Raw genomic sequence first — 19,095 nt, 5'->3', positions numbered from 1 at the left:
ATGTAATAAATCCATGAATGAGTTTCACTTTTAGATCTGAATAACTGATATAAATTAACTTTTCGATCATATTTTCATTTACCACCTGTACACCTGTACAGATAAATGAGTTCATCTGTATAATTTGTTCAGGAGTCACACGCAGATCATTGCAGGCGTGAGCGTCCTAACAAGGATTCAATTTCATCTTGGCTCCAGTCTGATCGCCCCGCCTGCTCTCACTGAGGATATTGACTTTCCCGCAAGTTAAAGTATTTCAATGTAGAGGAAGACAGATGCCGCATGTGGACTGAAGGCGACCGCAAAAAAAAAAAAAAAGGGAACACGCGTGTGGGTGGAAGGCTGTGGACGCAGGGACTTTACAATCAGCACGTACAGACGGACAGCTGAGGCATCTTTGTTTGTCACTTTTACAGAGATGCACGCATCATCTGTCCTCGCAAATCACCGCACTCTTCACGGAAAAAAAGCCTCTCATCCATGACGCGTAGAAATCCATGCGTAAAACTAATTTCGTCACTCTACAAGAGCAGTAAAGAGGGATTAATTTCTACTTCAAAACGTCATTTTTAAATAACTGAATGACGCGAACAGGATTTGATGGAGGAGCTGGGGTGATAGCGACGCTCTTTGCAGGACTTTACTTTTTGGATTAGCGCAGCAACGCCTTTTAAATCTTCCAGACTTTTCTTCCTCACTGTGGAGCGGACCCGCGTTAGAACTCTGACAGTTCTGGACCTCTTAATTGTCATGGGTTTGGCTTTCAGTGCGCATCAAGGACTTTAATTTAAACTGAACCGAGAGCACCCATCTACAGGAATTTTATTTCTGAGGGCTTGCAGCGCCGAATCAGCGGAGTATTCATGAAGCAATATTTGAACTATTACAGGATGAGGCTGAGAACATCGAGGTTAGGTTATCTGTAAGTGAAGAACCGCTAACAGATTGTAACTGTCTAATATGACTTTTTTCGTCCAAAAAGTTACTTTTTTTGCTGTTTATGCCGCAGGTTACTTCAGTTCGCGGCGCTTTGCTTTTACGCACAGGTAAATCCCATTTCCAGTCCAATAAAAACAATTATGCTGCATAAAGTTATTATTTGAGTAACATTTTAAAAGCACTTGGCCGATTACTTAACGGCAAGTAGCGCAACTCCTTTCAACAGGCTGCAGTAACAATGAAAACATTTTATTATGAGCGCTATGGCTGTTGGCAACTTTTCAAACACCTTGAAAAATGTTAAGCAGGAGCCTAAACGGTAATTGTTAAAACAGATGTGGCTGCAAGACGGTTGAAATGATTAGGGCGAACAAAGAAAAGAGCAAAAGGGGGAAAAAATAAGAAGTCATGAAAAGGTGAAAGATCATCGGTGATAAAAACAGCCTATCAGTGAACGCGTCTCCAAAACAGGGCACCTATCAATTTAAGGAGACAGATGGCAGGGTGATGCAGTTATTGGGATAAAAAAAAAACGCAGCATAAAATAGTAATAGTAATAATAATAAGCATTCTGTGTGATAACATGTTACTTATTTTCCTGGTAGGACACTGTGCAGTCGCCTCCTAATTTCAAGCAGCACGTCACCGAGCAGAGCCGGCTTTCGGACCGCATGAGCCGCAGACTGACCCGAACCTACCAGCTGTACAGCCGAACCAGTGGGAAGCACGTCCAGGTCCTGGCCAACAAGCGGGTCAACGCCAACGGGGACGACGGCGCGGTGCACGGTATAGGAATAACTAAACACTAATGACTATAGTAAGAAGGCATATGCGTTGTAAAAACATTACATTTTTTCTAAAAAAAAAAAATGCAAAATATGTCTATTATTAAACGGCAAAATATGCGATTTAGCTTTAGATTTTTTGGCAGAAAAACTGAACCTAAATATAATATTTTATCTAAATGTCTGTTCTAACTATGCAGCCTTGCTCAGGACCCACTCACATATATCAATAAAAGCAAAATGCAATACATCTTTCCAAAAATTCAACATTTTTCCAACTTTTTAAACAGTAAAAGTAAGTACCCAATTCAAAAGTTGCATCAAACAGAAAATTTATGAAATTCCTCTACACCTATTTATAAACAGGCCGTGGTAACCCTTTGAAGCTTTGTTTTTGATGTCAACTGATTTTTACTTTTGCTATAAAGCAGGTCTGAGATATAAGCAAACTAAGTTGGTGCTTAGTGCCCTCCAGGCCAGCAGGGGGCCTCCAAGAGCCCTTGAGTTTCCACACTGTGAACCTCAGAAAATCATGTCTGCAGCCACATTTATGATAAATAAACCTTTACCTAAAACCTACTTTAAAATTTGCTTAACTTTTACATTTGCATATTTAAGAAGAATATTGTATTTTCTTTTTTTTAGATATTGTAAAATTGTATTTAATCTACAGATCAATGTAACAATCATTAGACTTGCTTTGTGTTTGGCATTTTATCCTACTTGGTGCCTTTAAAAGCAAAAGAAATCATCAGTTATACCCAGGGGTGAAAGTGAGCCGGTACGGTCCGGTACTGCGTACCACTAAAAGATTCTGGGAAGAAGGAAGAATGGCTGTCTGCTATGAAGCCGTCATCCAGAACCAGTTACGGCTGCAAAAACTCACGAGCACAAGCAGATCCGCTACCAATAGGCAGTCTAAAACACGACTTAATCTGTTTATAAATATAGCTTTTTTCCCCTCATTCCAAATAGTTTCTGAACTGTTCTGCTATGCTGGAGCCTCAATGCTCTTGCTTTGCTTCTCTCCCCTCGGAGCTCGAGGTTTTTGTGAACGGCGTTTAAAATGAGCACCACTACGTTTAATGTCTGTCTGCTCGCTGCTAAATACTCCAGTTAAAAGCAAAGGGAGAGTAACTAGTTGTGTTTCATGTTATTTTGCTGAATTACAACAACACAGTTCAGCTCGAAAACACCGCTTATGACCAGAGATTTCACATACACTACAAAAGATGCGCGCTTACCTCCAAAACAGAACAGTTGCCAAGGAGATCGGTGCGTTCGATTTAACGGACTGGGAGATTTTACACAGGTGGTGCACAGACATAAAAATCTGTCGCTTGCATTAGGACAGGACGAACAATAAATCACTTACCATCTACAGACTTTTAAATAAAAACCGGGAAAACAACCGAACTGTCAAATTTTTTATTTAAATGAAATCAAAACTTGATCACAAAGCAGAGAACAATAACTTCTTTGTTCAAAAGAAAAGATGGAAACTGAAGATGAAAAGTTATGTATCAGAAAATAGTTTATCATTGTTTCATACATGGCAGTTCTTTAACAGTTGAAATATATTTATATATATATATTCTACATTGTCAAGTGATTCTAATTTCTGCCTTATACAGACAGCCTACATTAAAGTAAAATACTGATAAGTTTTAATTAGTTTGAGTTTGGACTTTGCTGAGAGAGAGAGAGAAAGAGAGAGAGATCTCAAGGGGGCCACAGATGAGAGTAACAATTAACACACACACATTATATATATATATATATATATATATATATATATATATATATATATATATATATATATATATATATATATATATATATATATCCCCATTCCCCCCCCTCTATTTCCGCCCCTAAGTATCGGCAAGATTTTAAAACTACTTTCACCCCTGGTTATACCCTGCAGACATTTTATTTTACTCTTTCATTTATTAATTCATTCCTGCACTGGAGAAAAAATAATGTCAGTTGTGAATGAGTCCTGTAATGTTAATTTGAAATTTCAGTCAAGTGGGAGTGGGCGGCGTCCTGATTTTTGAACAATGTAAGAACCGTAAGTAAATATAAGCAAACACTTCCAAAAAATTGCTTTCCCACTTTAGTTCTTAATCCAGGAATCCCTATTGATTAAAATAATTCCTTTACACCTGTGATTATTTTTTGGGTTGCAAATTTTAGAGAATATATTTTATTTTCAAATTACTTCAGCACATTTTATGGTTCTGTTTTACAATAGGGAACACCTTAAAATAGTTAACAAATAATTACCAAATAAACTGGTAATTGAAAAAAAAAAAAGATAAACCATTAATAAGCAGTAAGGAGCCAGAGAGGAAGCAAACACTGCTTTACTCTCCTGTGTACAGTACAAAACCTCTTTATTGTAAAGTCTAAAACATGTCTTCTTCAGTTATGACTACAAGACATTTAGAAATGCTAAAAGCATATCTTTGATAGTCAAGAAAGTTGATACTACATTTATAAACCGTTATTTCTTTGTTACTTTGGCTAATCCACACATTTTTAAAATGGTATATTAATCTGCTAATTTGATATGTCTATGAATGTTTATTGCGCTTACACTACAGTAACTAACTTAGACTTCATTACAAAAACTCTAGATAATAAAAGGGTGAAAAAAACAGGAAAGTATAGTTAAATGATTAAACAAATTACTATTTTGCAAGATACTGATGACATCGCTCACTTACCTTTAACTAATGCACTATAACTGTTCAATAATGGTTTATAAACTGTTTTTCATTTAATGGACATACATATAGAAGCTTTATTGTAAGGTGGTACCAGTTGTATACATAAGAACTGTACTGCTTGTTATCATACAAAGGGGATATGAGTTTGATTCTCATGTTAGTCAAAATTTAACACTGTTAATGTAATTGAAGAATTTCTATAAATTGTTTGAGCTGGGGTGTGCCTGCTAGAGAGCTCATTTTAATGTGTAATTTATCATTTTTAGCGTTTACATATGGAATCAACTAAATAAACTTGACCCTTCCTCCGGGACTCTTTTGAGTCTGGAGAGAAGTGGGGTGACTGACTGCCAGACACAACCATTCAGAGAAAAAAAATAAAGTGTTGTGTTAAACAAAGCAGAAACAATTATGTAAGGTTATGCATGACTTTAACTGCAGGTGAGCCCCTAATCAAACTACACGGCTGGCCCTGATTCCACCCACATTCTCACCACCATCCTCCCACCTGCACCCCCCAGCCTCTTGGACTTTATGGGAAATTTTCATTGCATTGCAACTCAATGTAGGGTTAAGTTTATAAGCAGCAGTTGAAGTCAGCAAATTTCTCACCAATCCTCTCCTGTGTGCACTTTTTAAATCTCTTCACACTCATAGAGAGAGGTCAGCCTTGCTCGCTCCGGCTGCACCCCTAGAGTGGGAGTCGCTCCCATAAGCGAGCCTAAAATCTAACTGCTGCTCTGCGCTTGTGGTTGCGTACCTGTGACCACAGTTCTCTCACTGTCCTTTATCCCGTCTGAGCAGCCCCACAGAGCACGGTGTTTGACAGGCACTCAGCATCCGCCAGGCCATGTGAAATCACTCTCATTTGACGCTGTTTTGGAAGGCTTGGATGCTACTTGTTAAAGGTAGCAGCTGAATCATGGTAGATAAAGAGGGAACTCCATGCCATTTTAACGACTCAGGCTGAGCAGCACCATCTAACGACCCTTTTCATTTGTATTAAACTCATCTTGTTCTTGTAACTTGTTTTTGTCTGTGCAGCTAAGCTGGAAGTGGAGACAGACTCCTTTGGGAGTCGTGTTCGGATCAAAGGGGTGAAGACGGGATACTACATATGCATGAACAAGAGGGGGAAACTGATTGGCAAGGTGGTCTGGAATTAATGAAGCAACATTTTTCCTATAGTTTGGCTTATTTTATAGCAATACATTGTTGGGTAACATTTGAAATAAAAAAAAATTGCTTTAAAAGTGTGTGTAAATAAAAAAAGAAATTATGTCTAAACCTCCATTATTCCTTTCCCAGAGAAAAGGACGAGGCAAGGACTGCATCTTTACCGAGATCGTCCTGGAAAACAACTACACAGCGCTGCAGAACGCCAAGTATGAGGGCTGGTACATGGCCTTCACACGCAAGGGCCGCCCAAGGAAGGCCTCAAAGACCAAGCAGCACCAGAGGGAAGCCCACTTCATGAAGCGTCTACCAAGGGGGCACTTGCTGAGTGAGAGGAAGCCATTTGATGTCCTCCCTTTGCCCATCCCCGTGCAGCCTTTCAGCAGGCGGACTAAACATTCCCATCACCAATGCTCCGGGGGGCGCTGAGGGCCGAAACCACTGAGGAGGAACCACACAGATGAACCACTTCAGAAGAACGCAGAGTGTGAACTCAAGTCCTCATACACTTTTTTTTTTTTTTTTGGCCTCATTTCTGGACTTTTTATGTAACTCTTGGTTCCTGGGTTTATGTAAACTATCTAATCTGCTAGTTATTTACAGACTGTAGCAAGTTTTACTTTATTTTTAGTTAATAAATCAGGGCATTTTACATTCTGGAGAGCATAAAAATAATCTCATGAAGGGTTAGAAGTTAGACAGTTCAGCATTAAAGAATGTTAAAAAGTGAAGCTAGACGTGGCAGCTATCTGTGGTTACAGCATCTCTCAGTCTCAGTCGAAGTGCTCCTTTGGAGAATTATGTAACCTGTTTTGTTTTTCTAAATATATGGATATATTTTTACTGTAAAAATGTAAATTACAGCAAATGATGAATATATTTATTGTAGAGTGTATATTAAAACCACTAAAGAGTTTCGTAAGCTGCATGTGTGATCTTTTGTGGTTGTTTTGAAATGAAAGGCTTGCATACCAACCCCCCCCCCCCCCCCCCCCCGCCCAAAAAAAAAAAAAGTTGTGTTTTTTTCTTCTTCGTCTTTTTCAAGCTGAAAACCTAGATAACTGAGGGGCAATATCTGTGACAGGCTATTGAATTCAATGTGCTCAGCAAGTGAGACTTGGGCCTGAATAGCCCGAGCTATGTATTAAAAGCGATGAGGTCAGCCCACCATTTTGGCCCAAACAAAGGTTACCACCATGTAGTTGCATTTCTCACGATCGCACACCGTAACCCTCTGATCAAATGGGCCCTTTGTGGGACCTCATATAAAAGGGCATGTTATACAATAGTGGGTTCGAATAATAACACGAGGAGGGGTCAGTTATCAAAAAGAAGCCAGTCACACAGGGGGAGGGGTGTGTGGGGTGTATTGCCGGAAAGGAAGCTGAAGGGGAAAAAGCACCATGGCCTGCGTGGCAAAATGTGGCATCAACTGAAAGAGGGGAATGGCTGGGAAGAGGCATTCGGGAATGAAAGAGAGGCAAGAAAGAAACCTTCTTCCCAGAAGCAGTTGAGCATGACCATCAGAGGCCAAATGACAGGGGAGAGGAAGACCCTGAACAGAGGAGCTCGGCTTCTCACCAAGCATGAGCTGGATGTCAAATTCGTTAGTTTGCGCCTCCTGGTGCAGGAAGATGGACTTTTTCCACATTCTCTCTAGTAACAACCACAAACTACAACCTATTTAATCAAGATTTTAGGTTGCATTGTGAAGTAGATGAAAAACTATAGATGGTTTGAAAAATTATTTACAAATAAAAATGTGAAAACCATGGAATAAATTTGTACCCCTATATAAAACCCAGTGCAACCAACTTATATTGAAGAAGTAAATAAGATCCACCTGTGTGTAGTTTAGTCTCAGTATAAATCCAGCTGTTCAGGGAAGGCCTCAGAAATTTGTTAGAGATCACCGGTGAACAAACAGCACCATGAAGACCAAGGAACACGGCAGACCGATCAGGGATACCACTATATGATTTCTAGGCTGGAAAAGTAACAAGCAAGACAAGGACAAATATATGGCCAAAGCTATAGTTAATTGGTTTAAATGAAAGTATGGCCTCGTCTAAGTCCAAACCCAAATCCAATTGAGAATCTGTGGCAACACTTGAAAATTGATTATAGAATCTCTCCATCCAATTTGACTGAGCTGGAGTTATTCCGCAAATAGAGAAAGATTTCAACCTATAGATGTGTAAAACTAGTAGACAAACCCTAAAAACTGGCAGCACAGTGTGTAGATTTGTGTTGGTCTGTCTATAAAACAATCTCCCTGAAATAAACAGAAGTTTGAAAGAGTGCGAATACTTTTTTTAAAGGCACTGACTGTATTAGCAGGTACTAACAAGACCAAGAGATCATTATCAGCCTTTAATCCTCAGTATTATCCGTTGACTCATTTCAACACAAGTTTTTTTAAATGCTGAACCGTCCCCGATCCAGCAAAACCAAATGCTGTTTTGTCATTTTAGAGTTAAAAAAAGTTGAGTCCCTCAAAAGAATTCCCAAAACAACAGGATTGACTGGTTTAAATGTTTTCTTGTGTCCCATCCTTTCCATCTGGAAGAAGACAAAGCACAATGGTGAAAGGACCTGTGGTTTTGTCTCTGTTTTTTACACTTGCTTTCTGGGTTTGGACAAGCAGTGAAAAATGCAAGGAAGGTTGAAGTGTTCTATATTTAAGTGCCATTGTCCCATTTAAACAGTACTATTGCATTTCTTTTATATCTACTGTTTAAATATCTTTAGCTAGACTATGTTTCTTTAATATGCGGTCAGAAATTTGTCTGAAAAAAATACCATTGTTACTGAAAATCTAATTAGATCCATTTGAATTTATTTCTAAAGCTGCAACTATTTTCAGTTTTTGCAGTGTTTCAACTGACAGCTACTCCGGTCGGACTGATATTGTGTTGTAACGGGAAATGGTAAAACTAGCTTCTGTGACAGCTTTCAGGGTGGCCAACAGTGTGCAAACAACATGAGGGAATCCATTTAACACAAATAAGATGTTGTTATAACCGCGACCTCTGAACAGGCATAAAGCATTGTATGTCCGGAGTGTTTTACAAGGTCATCAGTGAAAGGAGAGTGACAGGTTGGGTGACCCTCCTACCACCCCCCACTTCACTTAAAGTGAAGTCCCGTAACATAATAAATATGTTTTTAAGGAATTAAAGACATTATTTAGACAAACAAAAAACCATGCAAAGTTCATAAATCAAGTTTTGAAATTACAAAATGAAAGTATGATATTTTATTAAAAATGTCTACATCGGGGGGAATAATTAGCCACCAAAACTGAACGAACTAGACCAGAGACAAGGCAGGCACTGAGGGGCCAAAAAAAAGGATCTACTACAAAAAGCTTAAACACAACCTTGCAAGTAAAGTGGGATCTGACAATATGAGCTCCTTTAAATGCACGCTCAGAATTCACTGGGTTTTACAGTCAACATCCCCTTCAGACGTCCCCTTCAGTTTCTTCACTTCCTTCAGTAGCTCCTGCTCAAGGGTTAAAATCTCTTTGGGTTTCAGGTACTGGACAAGAGAGAAGAGAGAAGAAAAGCTCAATCCTGCATGTGGAAATCCATTGGGAAAACAACGAGAAATTATTACAGACATAAAAAACATTTTGAGTACTGATAAAAAAAAAAGGACACTTGTCCTCGAAGTACAGCCTGGCAAAAGTATTCAAACCCCTGGAAGTTTTTCACTTTTCCAAGCTTCAACCATAAGCTTTAATGCATCTTATTGGAGTTTTCTTTGACAAACCAACACAAAGCAGTGTATAATTATCAAGTAAAATATATGTTTAGCTATTTTTTGTTTTTTACAAAAAGAAAATCGCCATGTTTTTAGCCTCTTGATTCCATATTTTGTGGAAGCACCTTTCAATACAATTACAACTACAAGTCATGTGTGTTATGTCTCTACCAGCGTGAGACTATTTCCTTTTGACCATTCTTCTTTGCCAAAAAAGCTCAAGCTCAGTTAGACTGGATGAAGAGCATCAGGTTTCAAGTGTTACCATACAATATTTTACAATTTCTTTAACTCCATCCATCTTTCCACAATCTCTGATAAGCTAACTTTTCCCTTCCCACAACATGATGCTGCCACCACCATGTTCTACCATGAGGAGGGTGTGTTCAGGGTGATCTGCAGTGTTAGTTTTCCTTCGCACATAAAGCTTCTTGGTGCAAGCCAAAAAGTTTCGTTTTCTGATAAGAGCTCCTTCTTCTTCATATTTGCTGCATCTCCTATATGGTTCGTTGCAAACTGCAAACAATTTCTTATAACTTTCTATCAACAATGGCTTTTTTCCTGCCACTCTTCCATAAAGGTCACATTTGTGGAGCGCACAGCTAGTAGTTGTGCTGTTGTCAAATTTTTCTAACCTGAGCTGTGGATCTCTGCAGTTCCTCCAGAGTTACCATTAGCCTCTTGGCTGCTTCTCTGATAAATGCACTCTTTGCCCAGCCTGTCAGTTTTGGTGGGCAGCTATCTCTTGGTAGGTTTGCTGTTGTTCCATACTCCTTTCATTTGCAGATGGTGGACTGAACAGTGTTCTATGAGATGTTCAACACTTGGGATATTGTTTCACAACCTAACACTGCTTTAAACTGCTCCACAGCTTTGATGCCGTTTGTTCATTAATGTTCTCTAACAGACCTTCGAGGCTTTCTCAGTACAGGTGGATTTAACCTGAGGTTAAATTACACGGAGGCGCGTAAGTTGTTCTGTATTTACTTAGGTGTATCCGAGTACTGGGAGGCTGAACAAAATGAACACCGCAATTTTCTGATTTTTATTTTTTTTAAATGTTAAAAAACCTGAACCTTTTTCCTTCCTTTACAGAATTATTTGCTACTTTGGGTTAGATTTCACATAAACTTTTCCTAAAATACACTGAAGTTTGTGGTTGTGGCATGACCAAATGTAAAAATGTTAAAACTGTAAGAGGAGTATATTATTCTATATTTCTCATAATCTTAGATCCTCTAGATTTCTTAACTGTGCAAATGTGTGTTTGTTTTATTTTTTTTTAGGAGACCTGTTTTGCAGTAATTTAGATCAAACACTCAGCATTAAGTCTTATATTTTTCTTCAATTGTTAAACAGGTTAACATTAGAGACAAAACATAAAATAAACAAGAGTATAACTTACACTGACTATTAAAGTGTTGTTGGCATGTGTGTAGCTGAGTGCAGAGCCATCAAGCGGCAGCTCACTTCGATCCAGATCAGGAACATTGAACTTCTTATAATACCTGTGAATACATGAGGAAGATGCCATAAGTCCTTCATGCAGCTGTAGAGCTAATGAACATATTGCAATCAGTGCCATCTACATTTATAATATAAGAACTGCATCCAATAGGCATTCTTCAGAAAAAAGCCATCGGTTTTGAGCACATGTACTTTTTATTTGTGGTCTTTATCATGATACATCTCTCAGAGGGCTCTACAGAGACACTGAAGACATCTTTAGGGTAGGGAAGGTTACGGATTCTCCACTGAAAGCTGCTCTTTGTGTCCTTACGCATGAACACTGGCTGTAGAGACAAAACAAAATACCAATCTCCTTAATTAAAAAAAACTAATGATTTGTTTGTTTACAGAGACAGTGCACATTAATAAACATTTCTGTAAATATGGCAGCCTAGCCACATAGACTAATGTTCAGCCGTAGTCTCTAGGGCAGGACTCATGAGCACTACAATAATGAAAATACAGATACAATTTAAATGTATTAGATAAATAAATAATATAAAAACCCACATTGGAGCAGTTTTCTTTAATGACATCACAATCCAGACCTGCAGGTAAATTCAATGGCTCCCCAACTTCTACCAGCCAAACACCCTGAACTCCCAGTGTGCTTTTCTGCCGCCACTTTCTAGCTGTAACAAACACAATGTTTTTATGAAACACAATGAAATATAACAGACACGTGTAATCAATCTGCTGCTCTGTCGAACAGTAAATCTGTTCCTTACAGATGAGTTCATCTGTTTTCAAGTCATACTCTTCTGCCATTTCTTTTCCATCTGTGAAGAGATAATGGATCTTCTTTTTCCCTGGAGGTCAAACAACAGAACATATCACAATATACATCAAAATAAAACTGTAGGAATTAAAATTGGTTTTCTTACATTACATAGCAATCCTGGATGAATAGCTTGATATGAATGACTAAAGCATGAATGTTGGTTTATTCGACAAAATACCTACTAACATTTTTAAGGATTTATACAATGAACCCTAAAATTATTCACACCCCTGGCAGATTTAGGTTTAATGTAATATTTTTATTTTACCAACATGGCTCTTCAGACAGGAAGTAATATTAATGTTTTGGAGCAGCCCAGAGTTCTGACTTGAATATTATATAGAATCTGTGGTGGGAACTAAAGATTATGGTGATGGTAAAGAGCCCTTCCAATCTTAATAATAATAATTTGGGTTTAACTGTATATTAATGTCTCCAGTGCAGGTTCAGAGCCTGTAGAAACTGTGGTAGTAGAGTGTCTCTAAAACAACACTATACTGCACTCTTGTGGTCAGATTGTAAAAGATTTGAATTTTAAGATAAAGTTTTTTGTCACTGTCCACTGTGCAAAAAAATAAATAAAAATACTTATATACAGGTCCTTCTCAAATAATTAGCATATTGTGATAAAGTTCATTATTTTCCATAATGTCATGATGAAAATTTAACATTCATATATTTTAGATTTATTGCACACTAACTGAAATATTTCAGGTCTTTTATTGTCTTAATACGGATGATTGTGGCATACAGCTCATGAAAACCCAAAATTCCTATCTCACAAAATTAGCATATTTCATCCGACCAATGAAAAAAAAGTGTTTTTAATACAAAAAACGTCAACCTTCAAATAATCATGTACAGTTATGCACTCAATACTTGGTCGGGAATCCTTTTGCAGAAATGACTGCTTCAATGCGGCGTGGCATGGAGGCAATCAGCCTGTGGCGCTGCTGAGGTCTTATGGAGGCCCAGGATGCTTCGATAGCGGCCGTTAGCTCATCCAGAGTGTTGGGTCTTGAGTCTCTCAACGTTCTCTTCACAATATCCCACAGATTCTCTATGGGGTTCAGGTCAGGAGAGTTGGCAGGCCAATTGAGCACAGTGATACCATGGTCAGTAAACCATTTACCAGTGGTTTTGGCACTGTGAGCAGGTGCCAGGTCGTGCTGAAAAATGAAATCTTCATCTCCATAAAGCTTTTCAGCAGATGGAAGCATGAAGTGCTCCAAAATCTCCTGATAGCTAGCTGCATTGACCCTGCCCTTGATAAAACACAGTGGACCAACACCAGCAGCTGACACGGCACCCCAGACCATCACTGACTGTGGGTACTTGACACTGGACTTCTGGCATTTTGGCATTTCCTTCTCCCCAGTCTTCCTCCAGACTCTGGCACCTTGATTTCCGAATGACATGCAGAATTTGCTTTCATCCGAAAAAAGTACTTTGGACCACTGAGCAACAGTCCAGTGCTGCTTCTCTGTAGCCCAGGTCAGGCGCTTCTGCTGCTGTTTCTGGTTCAAAAGTGGCTTGACCTGGGGATTGCGGCACCTGTAGCCCATTTCCTGCACACGCCTGTGCACGGTGGCTCTGGATGTTTCTACTCCAGACTCAGTCCACTGCTTCCGCAGGTCCCCCAAGGTCTGGAATCGGCCCTTCTCCACAATCTTCCTCAGGGTCCGGTCACCTCTTCTCGTTGTGCAGCGTTTTCTGCCACACTTTTTCCTTCCCACAGACTTCCCACTGAGGTGCCTTGATACAACACTCTGGGAACAGCCTATTCGTTCAGAAATTTCTTTCTGTGTCTTACCCTCTTGCTTGAGGGTGTCAATAGTGGCCTTCTGGACAGCAGTCAGGTCGGCAGTCTTACCCATGATTGGGGTTTTGAGTGATGAACCAGGCTGGGAGTTTTAAAGGCCTCAGGAATCTTTTGCAGGTGTTTAGAGTTAACTCGTTGATTCAGATGATTAGGTCCATAGCTCGTTTAGAGACCCTTTTAATGATATGCTACTTTTGTGAGATAGGAATTTTGGGTTTTCATGAGCTGTATGCCAAAATCATCCGTATTAAGACAATAAAAGACCTGAAATATTTCAGTTAGTGTGCAATGAATCTAAAATATATGAATGTTAAATTTTCATCATTACATTATGGAAAATAATGAACTTAATCACAATATGCTAATATTTTGAGAAGGACCTGTACACTCAGTACTTGGGGGCCCATTTTGCATTAATTACTGTATCAGTGTGGTGATCAGCCTTCAGCTCATCTGCATTGTTGCCTCTGGTGTCTCTCATCTCCTGACAACACTCCAGTGTTTACCCTGTAGTTATATAGGAGGGGTGCCCCGCCCCTTCAACAACCCCCCAAACAGTCAATTTTATATTTATCAGTCAGTCAGGCATTTTCTACGGCTTATTCCATAGTGGGTCACGGGGGAGCTGGTGCGTATCTCCAGCAGTCTATGGGCGAGAGGCAGGGTACACCCTGGACAGGTCACCAGTCCATCGCAGGGCAACACACAAACAACCATGCACAAACTTATTCATACACCTAAGGGCAATTTAGAGTTACCAATTAACCTAACAGGCATGTCTTTGGACTGTGGGAGGAAGCCGGAGTACCCGGAGAGAACCCACACATGCACAGGGAGAACATGCAAACTCCATGCAGAAAGACCCCAGGCCGGGAATTGAACCCAGGACCTTCTTGCTGTAAGGCAACAGTGCTACCAACTGCGCCACCGTGCAGCCCAAAAAATAAATAAATAAATAAATAAAAATAAATGTATTGTTTTATTTTCCATGTGTACTATAGTATGAGAGTGTTGATCAAATACGTGGGGTATTCCAAGGCTGTTTTGGGCCTACATAATAGAAAGAAACAAAAGAGCTCACATCATTTCTGTTTTAATGTCTTTTTACTGGTTACCTGTTCATTTCAGAATTCATTTTAAAATCTTGACTATAACTATTAGGGCCCTGCATGGTCAAACCCCTTCCTACTTTACTTAATTGGTAAAGCCACACACTCAATATGTTGGGCTGAAAAAAAATTGCTTTGGGCTTGGTTCATTTATTTTGAAATGCAGAGAATCTGTCAAACATGACATCCTGAATCAGTGATAGTCATTAGTTAATCAGTACCACTGTAAACCATATTGGTTGTCAATTGTAGGTCCCGCCTGACGTGTGTTTGTCTTACATACAGTTTGTTCAGAGGAAACACCAGTACTGTATTTAACAACACAGAAGTCGATTATTGCTAACATATGGTTTCTCTGGGCGTCCTACCATATGTTAGCCAGAATAAGCAGTCTCTCAGTCATGTCCATTTGATTCATGGCACTCTCAAGCTTTTAAGTGTCTTTTTGTCACTATAAATAAGATGCAGAAAAGAAAAAGACAAGAGAAGACTGGCAAATTTCAAGAGAAATCCAGTAAGGGATAATACTGTAAAAGGCTAAATGCCTATTTAAATAAAAAAATAACAAATACATTTTTTGGATTAAGCTTTTTTGTGTAAACTGTTATGGTTCAGCTTAGTATTTCAATCATTTTAAGCCCAATCTTTACCACTTCACCCTTCTGGTTTAGGATAGACAGTTGCAGGAGGAATTTGTTTCAGAGAACACATTAAGGTTCAGAGGTCAGTAATTCAATAAATGTAGGTTTTTTACTAAACTATGTTTTACTTACAGTTTGTGAACAAGGTCAATTGAAACAGACAGTGTGTGTCTGGTGCTTATTTCCATCCGAGGTGCATGTGTGTAAGTGTTTATAAAGTTCCCAGTTTAGTTTTAAATGGTTTTAGAACGTATTTACAGGTCCTTCTCAAAATATTAGCATATTGTGATAAAGTTCATTATTTTCCATAATGTCATGATGAAAATTTAACATTCATATATTTTAGATTTATTGCACACTAACTGAAATATTTCAGGTCTTTTATTGTCTTAATACGGATGATTTTGGCATACAGCTCATGAAAACCCAAAATTCCTATCTCACAAAATTAGCATATTTCATCCGACCAATAAAAGAAAAGTGTTTTTAATACAAAAAACGTCAACCTTCAAATAATCATGTACAGTTATGCACTCAATACTTGGTTGTGAATCCTTTGGCAGAAATGACTGCTTCAATGCGGCGTGGCATGGAGGCAATCAGCCTGTGGCACTGCTGAGGTCTTATGGAGGCCCAGGATGCTTCGATAGCGGCCTTTAGCTCATCCAGAGTGTTGGGTCTTGAGTCTCTCAACGTTCTCTTCACAATATCCCACAGATTCTCTATGGGGTTCAGGTCAGGAGAGTTGGCAGGCCAATTGAGCACAGTGATACCATGGTCAGTAAACCATTTACCAGTGGTTTTGGCACTGTGAGCAGGTGCCAGGTCGTGCTGAAAAATGAAATATTCATCTCCATACAGCTTTTCAGCAGATGGAAGCATGAAGTGCTCCAAAATCTCCTGATAGCTAGTTGCATTGACCCTGCCCTTGATAAAACACAGTGGACTAACATCAGCAGCTGACATGGCAACCAGACCATCACTGACTGTGGGTACTTGACACTGGACTTCTGGCATTTTGGCATTTCCTTCTCCCCAGTCTTCCTCCAGACTCTGGCACCTTGATTTCCGAATGACATGCAGAATTTGCTTTCATCTGAAAAAAGTACTTTGGACCACTGAGCAACAGTCCAGTGCTGCTTCTCTGTAGCCCAGGTCAGGCGCTTCTGCCGCTGTTTCTGGTTCAAAAGTGGCTTGACCTGGGGAATGCGGCACCTGTAGCCCATTTCCTGCACACGCCTGTGCACGGTGGCTCTGGATGTTTCTACTCCAGACTCAGTCCACTGCTTCCGCAGGTCCCCCAAGGTCTGGAATCGGCCCTTCTCCACAATCTTCCTCAGGGTCCGGTCACCTCTTCTGGTTGTGCAGCGTTTTCTGCCACACTTTTTCCTTCCCACTGAGGTGCCTTGATACAGCACTCTGGGAACAGCCTATTCGTTCAGAAATTTCTTTCTGTGTCTTACCCTCTTGCTTGAGGGTGTCAATAGTGGCCTTCTGGACAGCAGTCAGGTCGGCAGTCTTACCCATGATTGGGGTTTTGAGTGATGAACCAGGCTGGGAGTTTTAAAGGCCTCAGGAATCTTTTGCAGGTGTTTAGAGTTAACTCGTTGATTCAGATGATTAGGTTCATAGCTCGTTTAGAGACCCTTTTAATGATATGCTAATTTTGTGAGATAGGAATTTTGGGTTTTCATGAGCTGTATGCCAAAATCATCCGTATTAAGACAATAAAAGACCTGAAATATTTCAGTTAGTGTGCAATGAATCTAAAATATATGAATGTTAAATTTTCATCATTACATTATGGAAAATAATGAACTTTATCACAATATGCTAATATTTTGAGAAGGACCTGTACAATGTGGCCAGGAGTGATAACGACAGAGAGGCAGAGGAAGTTATGTTAAAATAAAAACATAAAACACACAGCCATTAAGCATCTCAGGTCATGCCCCCCACAGACAAACATCCCCACACTTTTGAAAGTTTAAAAAGTTTTTAACTTTTTTAGTATATTTCTGTGTATCATTACTTTTACACAATGCTTTATTATCTTTTTTCCGACCAATAACTGCTAAACCACTTGGCTCAAATTCAGTTTTTTTTCACACGTGATGAGAAAAAGTGACACATTTCATTTTGAGGTACCACTGGTTATACTTATTATGTAGTTTGTTTTCTGTTAGTATGTGAAACCACATACCACCACCCTTTTGCGGCTTGAGCTCAGTTGTATCACCAGTTCGTTGCCTAGTAACACTAGCTACAAAGCTAGGTACCAACTTAAACTACGGAAATTAACTAATAGCGTGTTCCGGACAAACGTAATTCTTGTGATAATATGATTCAGTAGTTAGTAATTGTATTCCGTAGTAGGCTTACCGTCGTGTATTAGTGCCGTTTTCTGTGATGATTTCAGGACATCAATCCAGTTTTTTACAGCCATGTTTTCTTGTCGGCCACTTCCGGTGTTGTGCCATAAAGTGTGATGGTCTGCCATAAAGTGTGATGGTCTGCCAAAAACGGATCACACGCCGCGGGAGTGCGCACGGCGTCACTGGCCCTGTCCCAATACTCGCACTTCCACCCTTGTGTCCCTGAATTGCGCGTTCCCTTTGATGGGTTCGAGTGCGTAGTGTGTCCCAATTTTCCAGAGTGGTCCTTTGCCCCGCCCCCTTTGTGCGCCACATCCGCCCTTATATATTACCCTTGTATATTACCCACAATGCACTGCTGCAGATGACGTTCTGAGCAAAAACCAATCACAACCATCAACGTAACCAGCCATCAAATCAGAATAATAAGAACTGCGTAAACTTTAGACAGCAAGCCGACAAATATTATTTTTTTACTGGTTTTCCAGGTTCAACATTGTAAGAAACCACTGGGTTCAGAGTGAGTCTGGGCAGTCAGTAGGTCATAACACTGAAGTCACCTTTCAAACAAACACTGGCGCGGCGAGAGTCTGGTTTATAAGCCTCTGTCGTTTCCTGCACTTTCTTCTCCTCTAAACAATTGCTTGTTGCAGTTTTAAAATATGTTTTTTAGCAGCAAGACTGTGAAAACAGTGCTGGTTCCCGCCCTTTTTGATGTTGCAGTTACGGTGCAGAGGTGCAAGTCGATGACGTAATCCCTACTGTTCCAATTGTCCAATTTTGCACGCTTGTAAGCTGCGCACTTCAACCCCTACTTGCACTTGTACAAAGTAAACACTTCATAGAGGGGCGTAGGGTGAAGTGTGGGTATTGGGACAGGGCCACTGTGTTCTTCGACGTGACTCGCGAGGGCTGCAGCTTAAAATCGTCCAATCAAACAATATTAACTCTAAACACCACAAATTTGTCTGTCAAGGAACTTGGGAGAGATTTGTCTCCCTTTACCCCTGAAGTGATACAGTTAATAGTTTTTTTCTGTATAAACTATCCCCGGCATATGTTCATTTGCAAAAAGGGGATCAAACTGATCCAACCCCTATGGCTTTACAAGAACACAATGTCAATGGCAATAAAGGATTTTGTTTAGCTTAAGGTGTCACAATTTAAGCATACACAGTCTTTAGTCTTTCTCACCACATGGAATATCTTGAAATTGTGAATTTTCAACTGCCAAAAAGTGACTAATGCATCCAGTTTGCCTTTGAATGATTAAATCTACATTTAAATTACTTTATTTCTTTGTTATATATTTTATTGTACATATCACAGCACACTGGGTAATTTGCATCATGTTGAACACGCACAAAATAGTGCGTGTGCACAAATAGAATAGGACAATTTCACTTGCCAGATAGATAGATAGATAGATAGATAGATAGATAGATAGATAGATAG

General features: G+C 39.6%; 2 protein-coding genes across 3 annotated transcripts; one reads left to right on the top strand and one right to left on the bottom strand.

The window, feature by feature from the left end:
* The first annotated feature begins 272 nt into the window (after positions 1 to 272).
* On the top strand, positions 273 to 6,552 carry fgf8b (fibroblast growth factor 8b). Its single transcript, XM_047364545.1, has 5 exons — positions 273 to 922; positions 1,010 to 1,046; positions 1,545 to 1,725; positions 5,504 to 5,610; positions 5,768 to 6,552. The coding sequence occupies exons 1-5, from the start codon at positions 864 to 866 to the stop codon at positions 6,062 to 6,064; spliced, it is 681 nt and encodes a 226-aa protein (XP_047220501.1). The 5' UTR covers positions 273 to 863; the 3' UTR covers positions 6,065 to 6,552.
* A 2,327-nt stretch (positions 6,553 to 8,879) lies between these two features.
* dpcd (deleted in primary ciliary dyskinesia homolog (mouse)) lies at positions 8,880 to 17,945 on the bottom strand. Of its 2 annotated transcripts, none has more exons than XM_047364790.1 (6): positions 17,648 to 17,945; positions 11,641 to 11,721; positions 11,423 to 11,544; positions 11,063 to 11,196; positions 10,809 to 10,911; positions 8,880 to 9,178 (listed from the first exon to the last, which is right to left on the bottom strand). In XM_047364790.1, exons 1-6 carry the CDS (start codon positions 17,763 to 17,765, stop codon positions 9,074 to 9,076), a joined length of 663 nt encoding a protein of 220 aa, XP_047220746.1. In that variant the 5' UTR covers positions 17,766 to 17,945; the 3' UTR covers positions 8,880 to 9,073. The 2 variants fall into 2 exon arrangements, with proteins under 2 accessions (XP_047220746.1, XP_047220747.1); XM_047364791.1 differs by having other exon boundaries at positions 10,815 to 10,911.
* Between the last annotated feature and the right edge of the window lie 1,150 nt (positions 17,946 to 19,095).

The sequence above is a fragment of the Girardinichthys multiradiatus genome, chromosome 5 (genome assembly GCF_021462225.1).
Source record: "Girardinichthys multiradiatus isolate DD_20200921_A chromosome 5, DD_fGirMul_XY1, whole genome shotgun sequence".
NCBI classification, from domain to species: Eukaryota; Metazoa; Chordata; class Actinopteri; order Cyprinodontiformes; family Goodeidae; genus Girardinichthys; species Girardinichthys multiradiatus.
The sequence above is the reverse complement of the archived record's forward strand: the minus strand, read 5'-3'. Positions and strand labels throughout refer to the sequence as shown.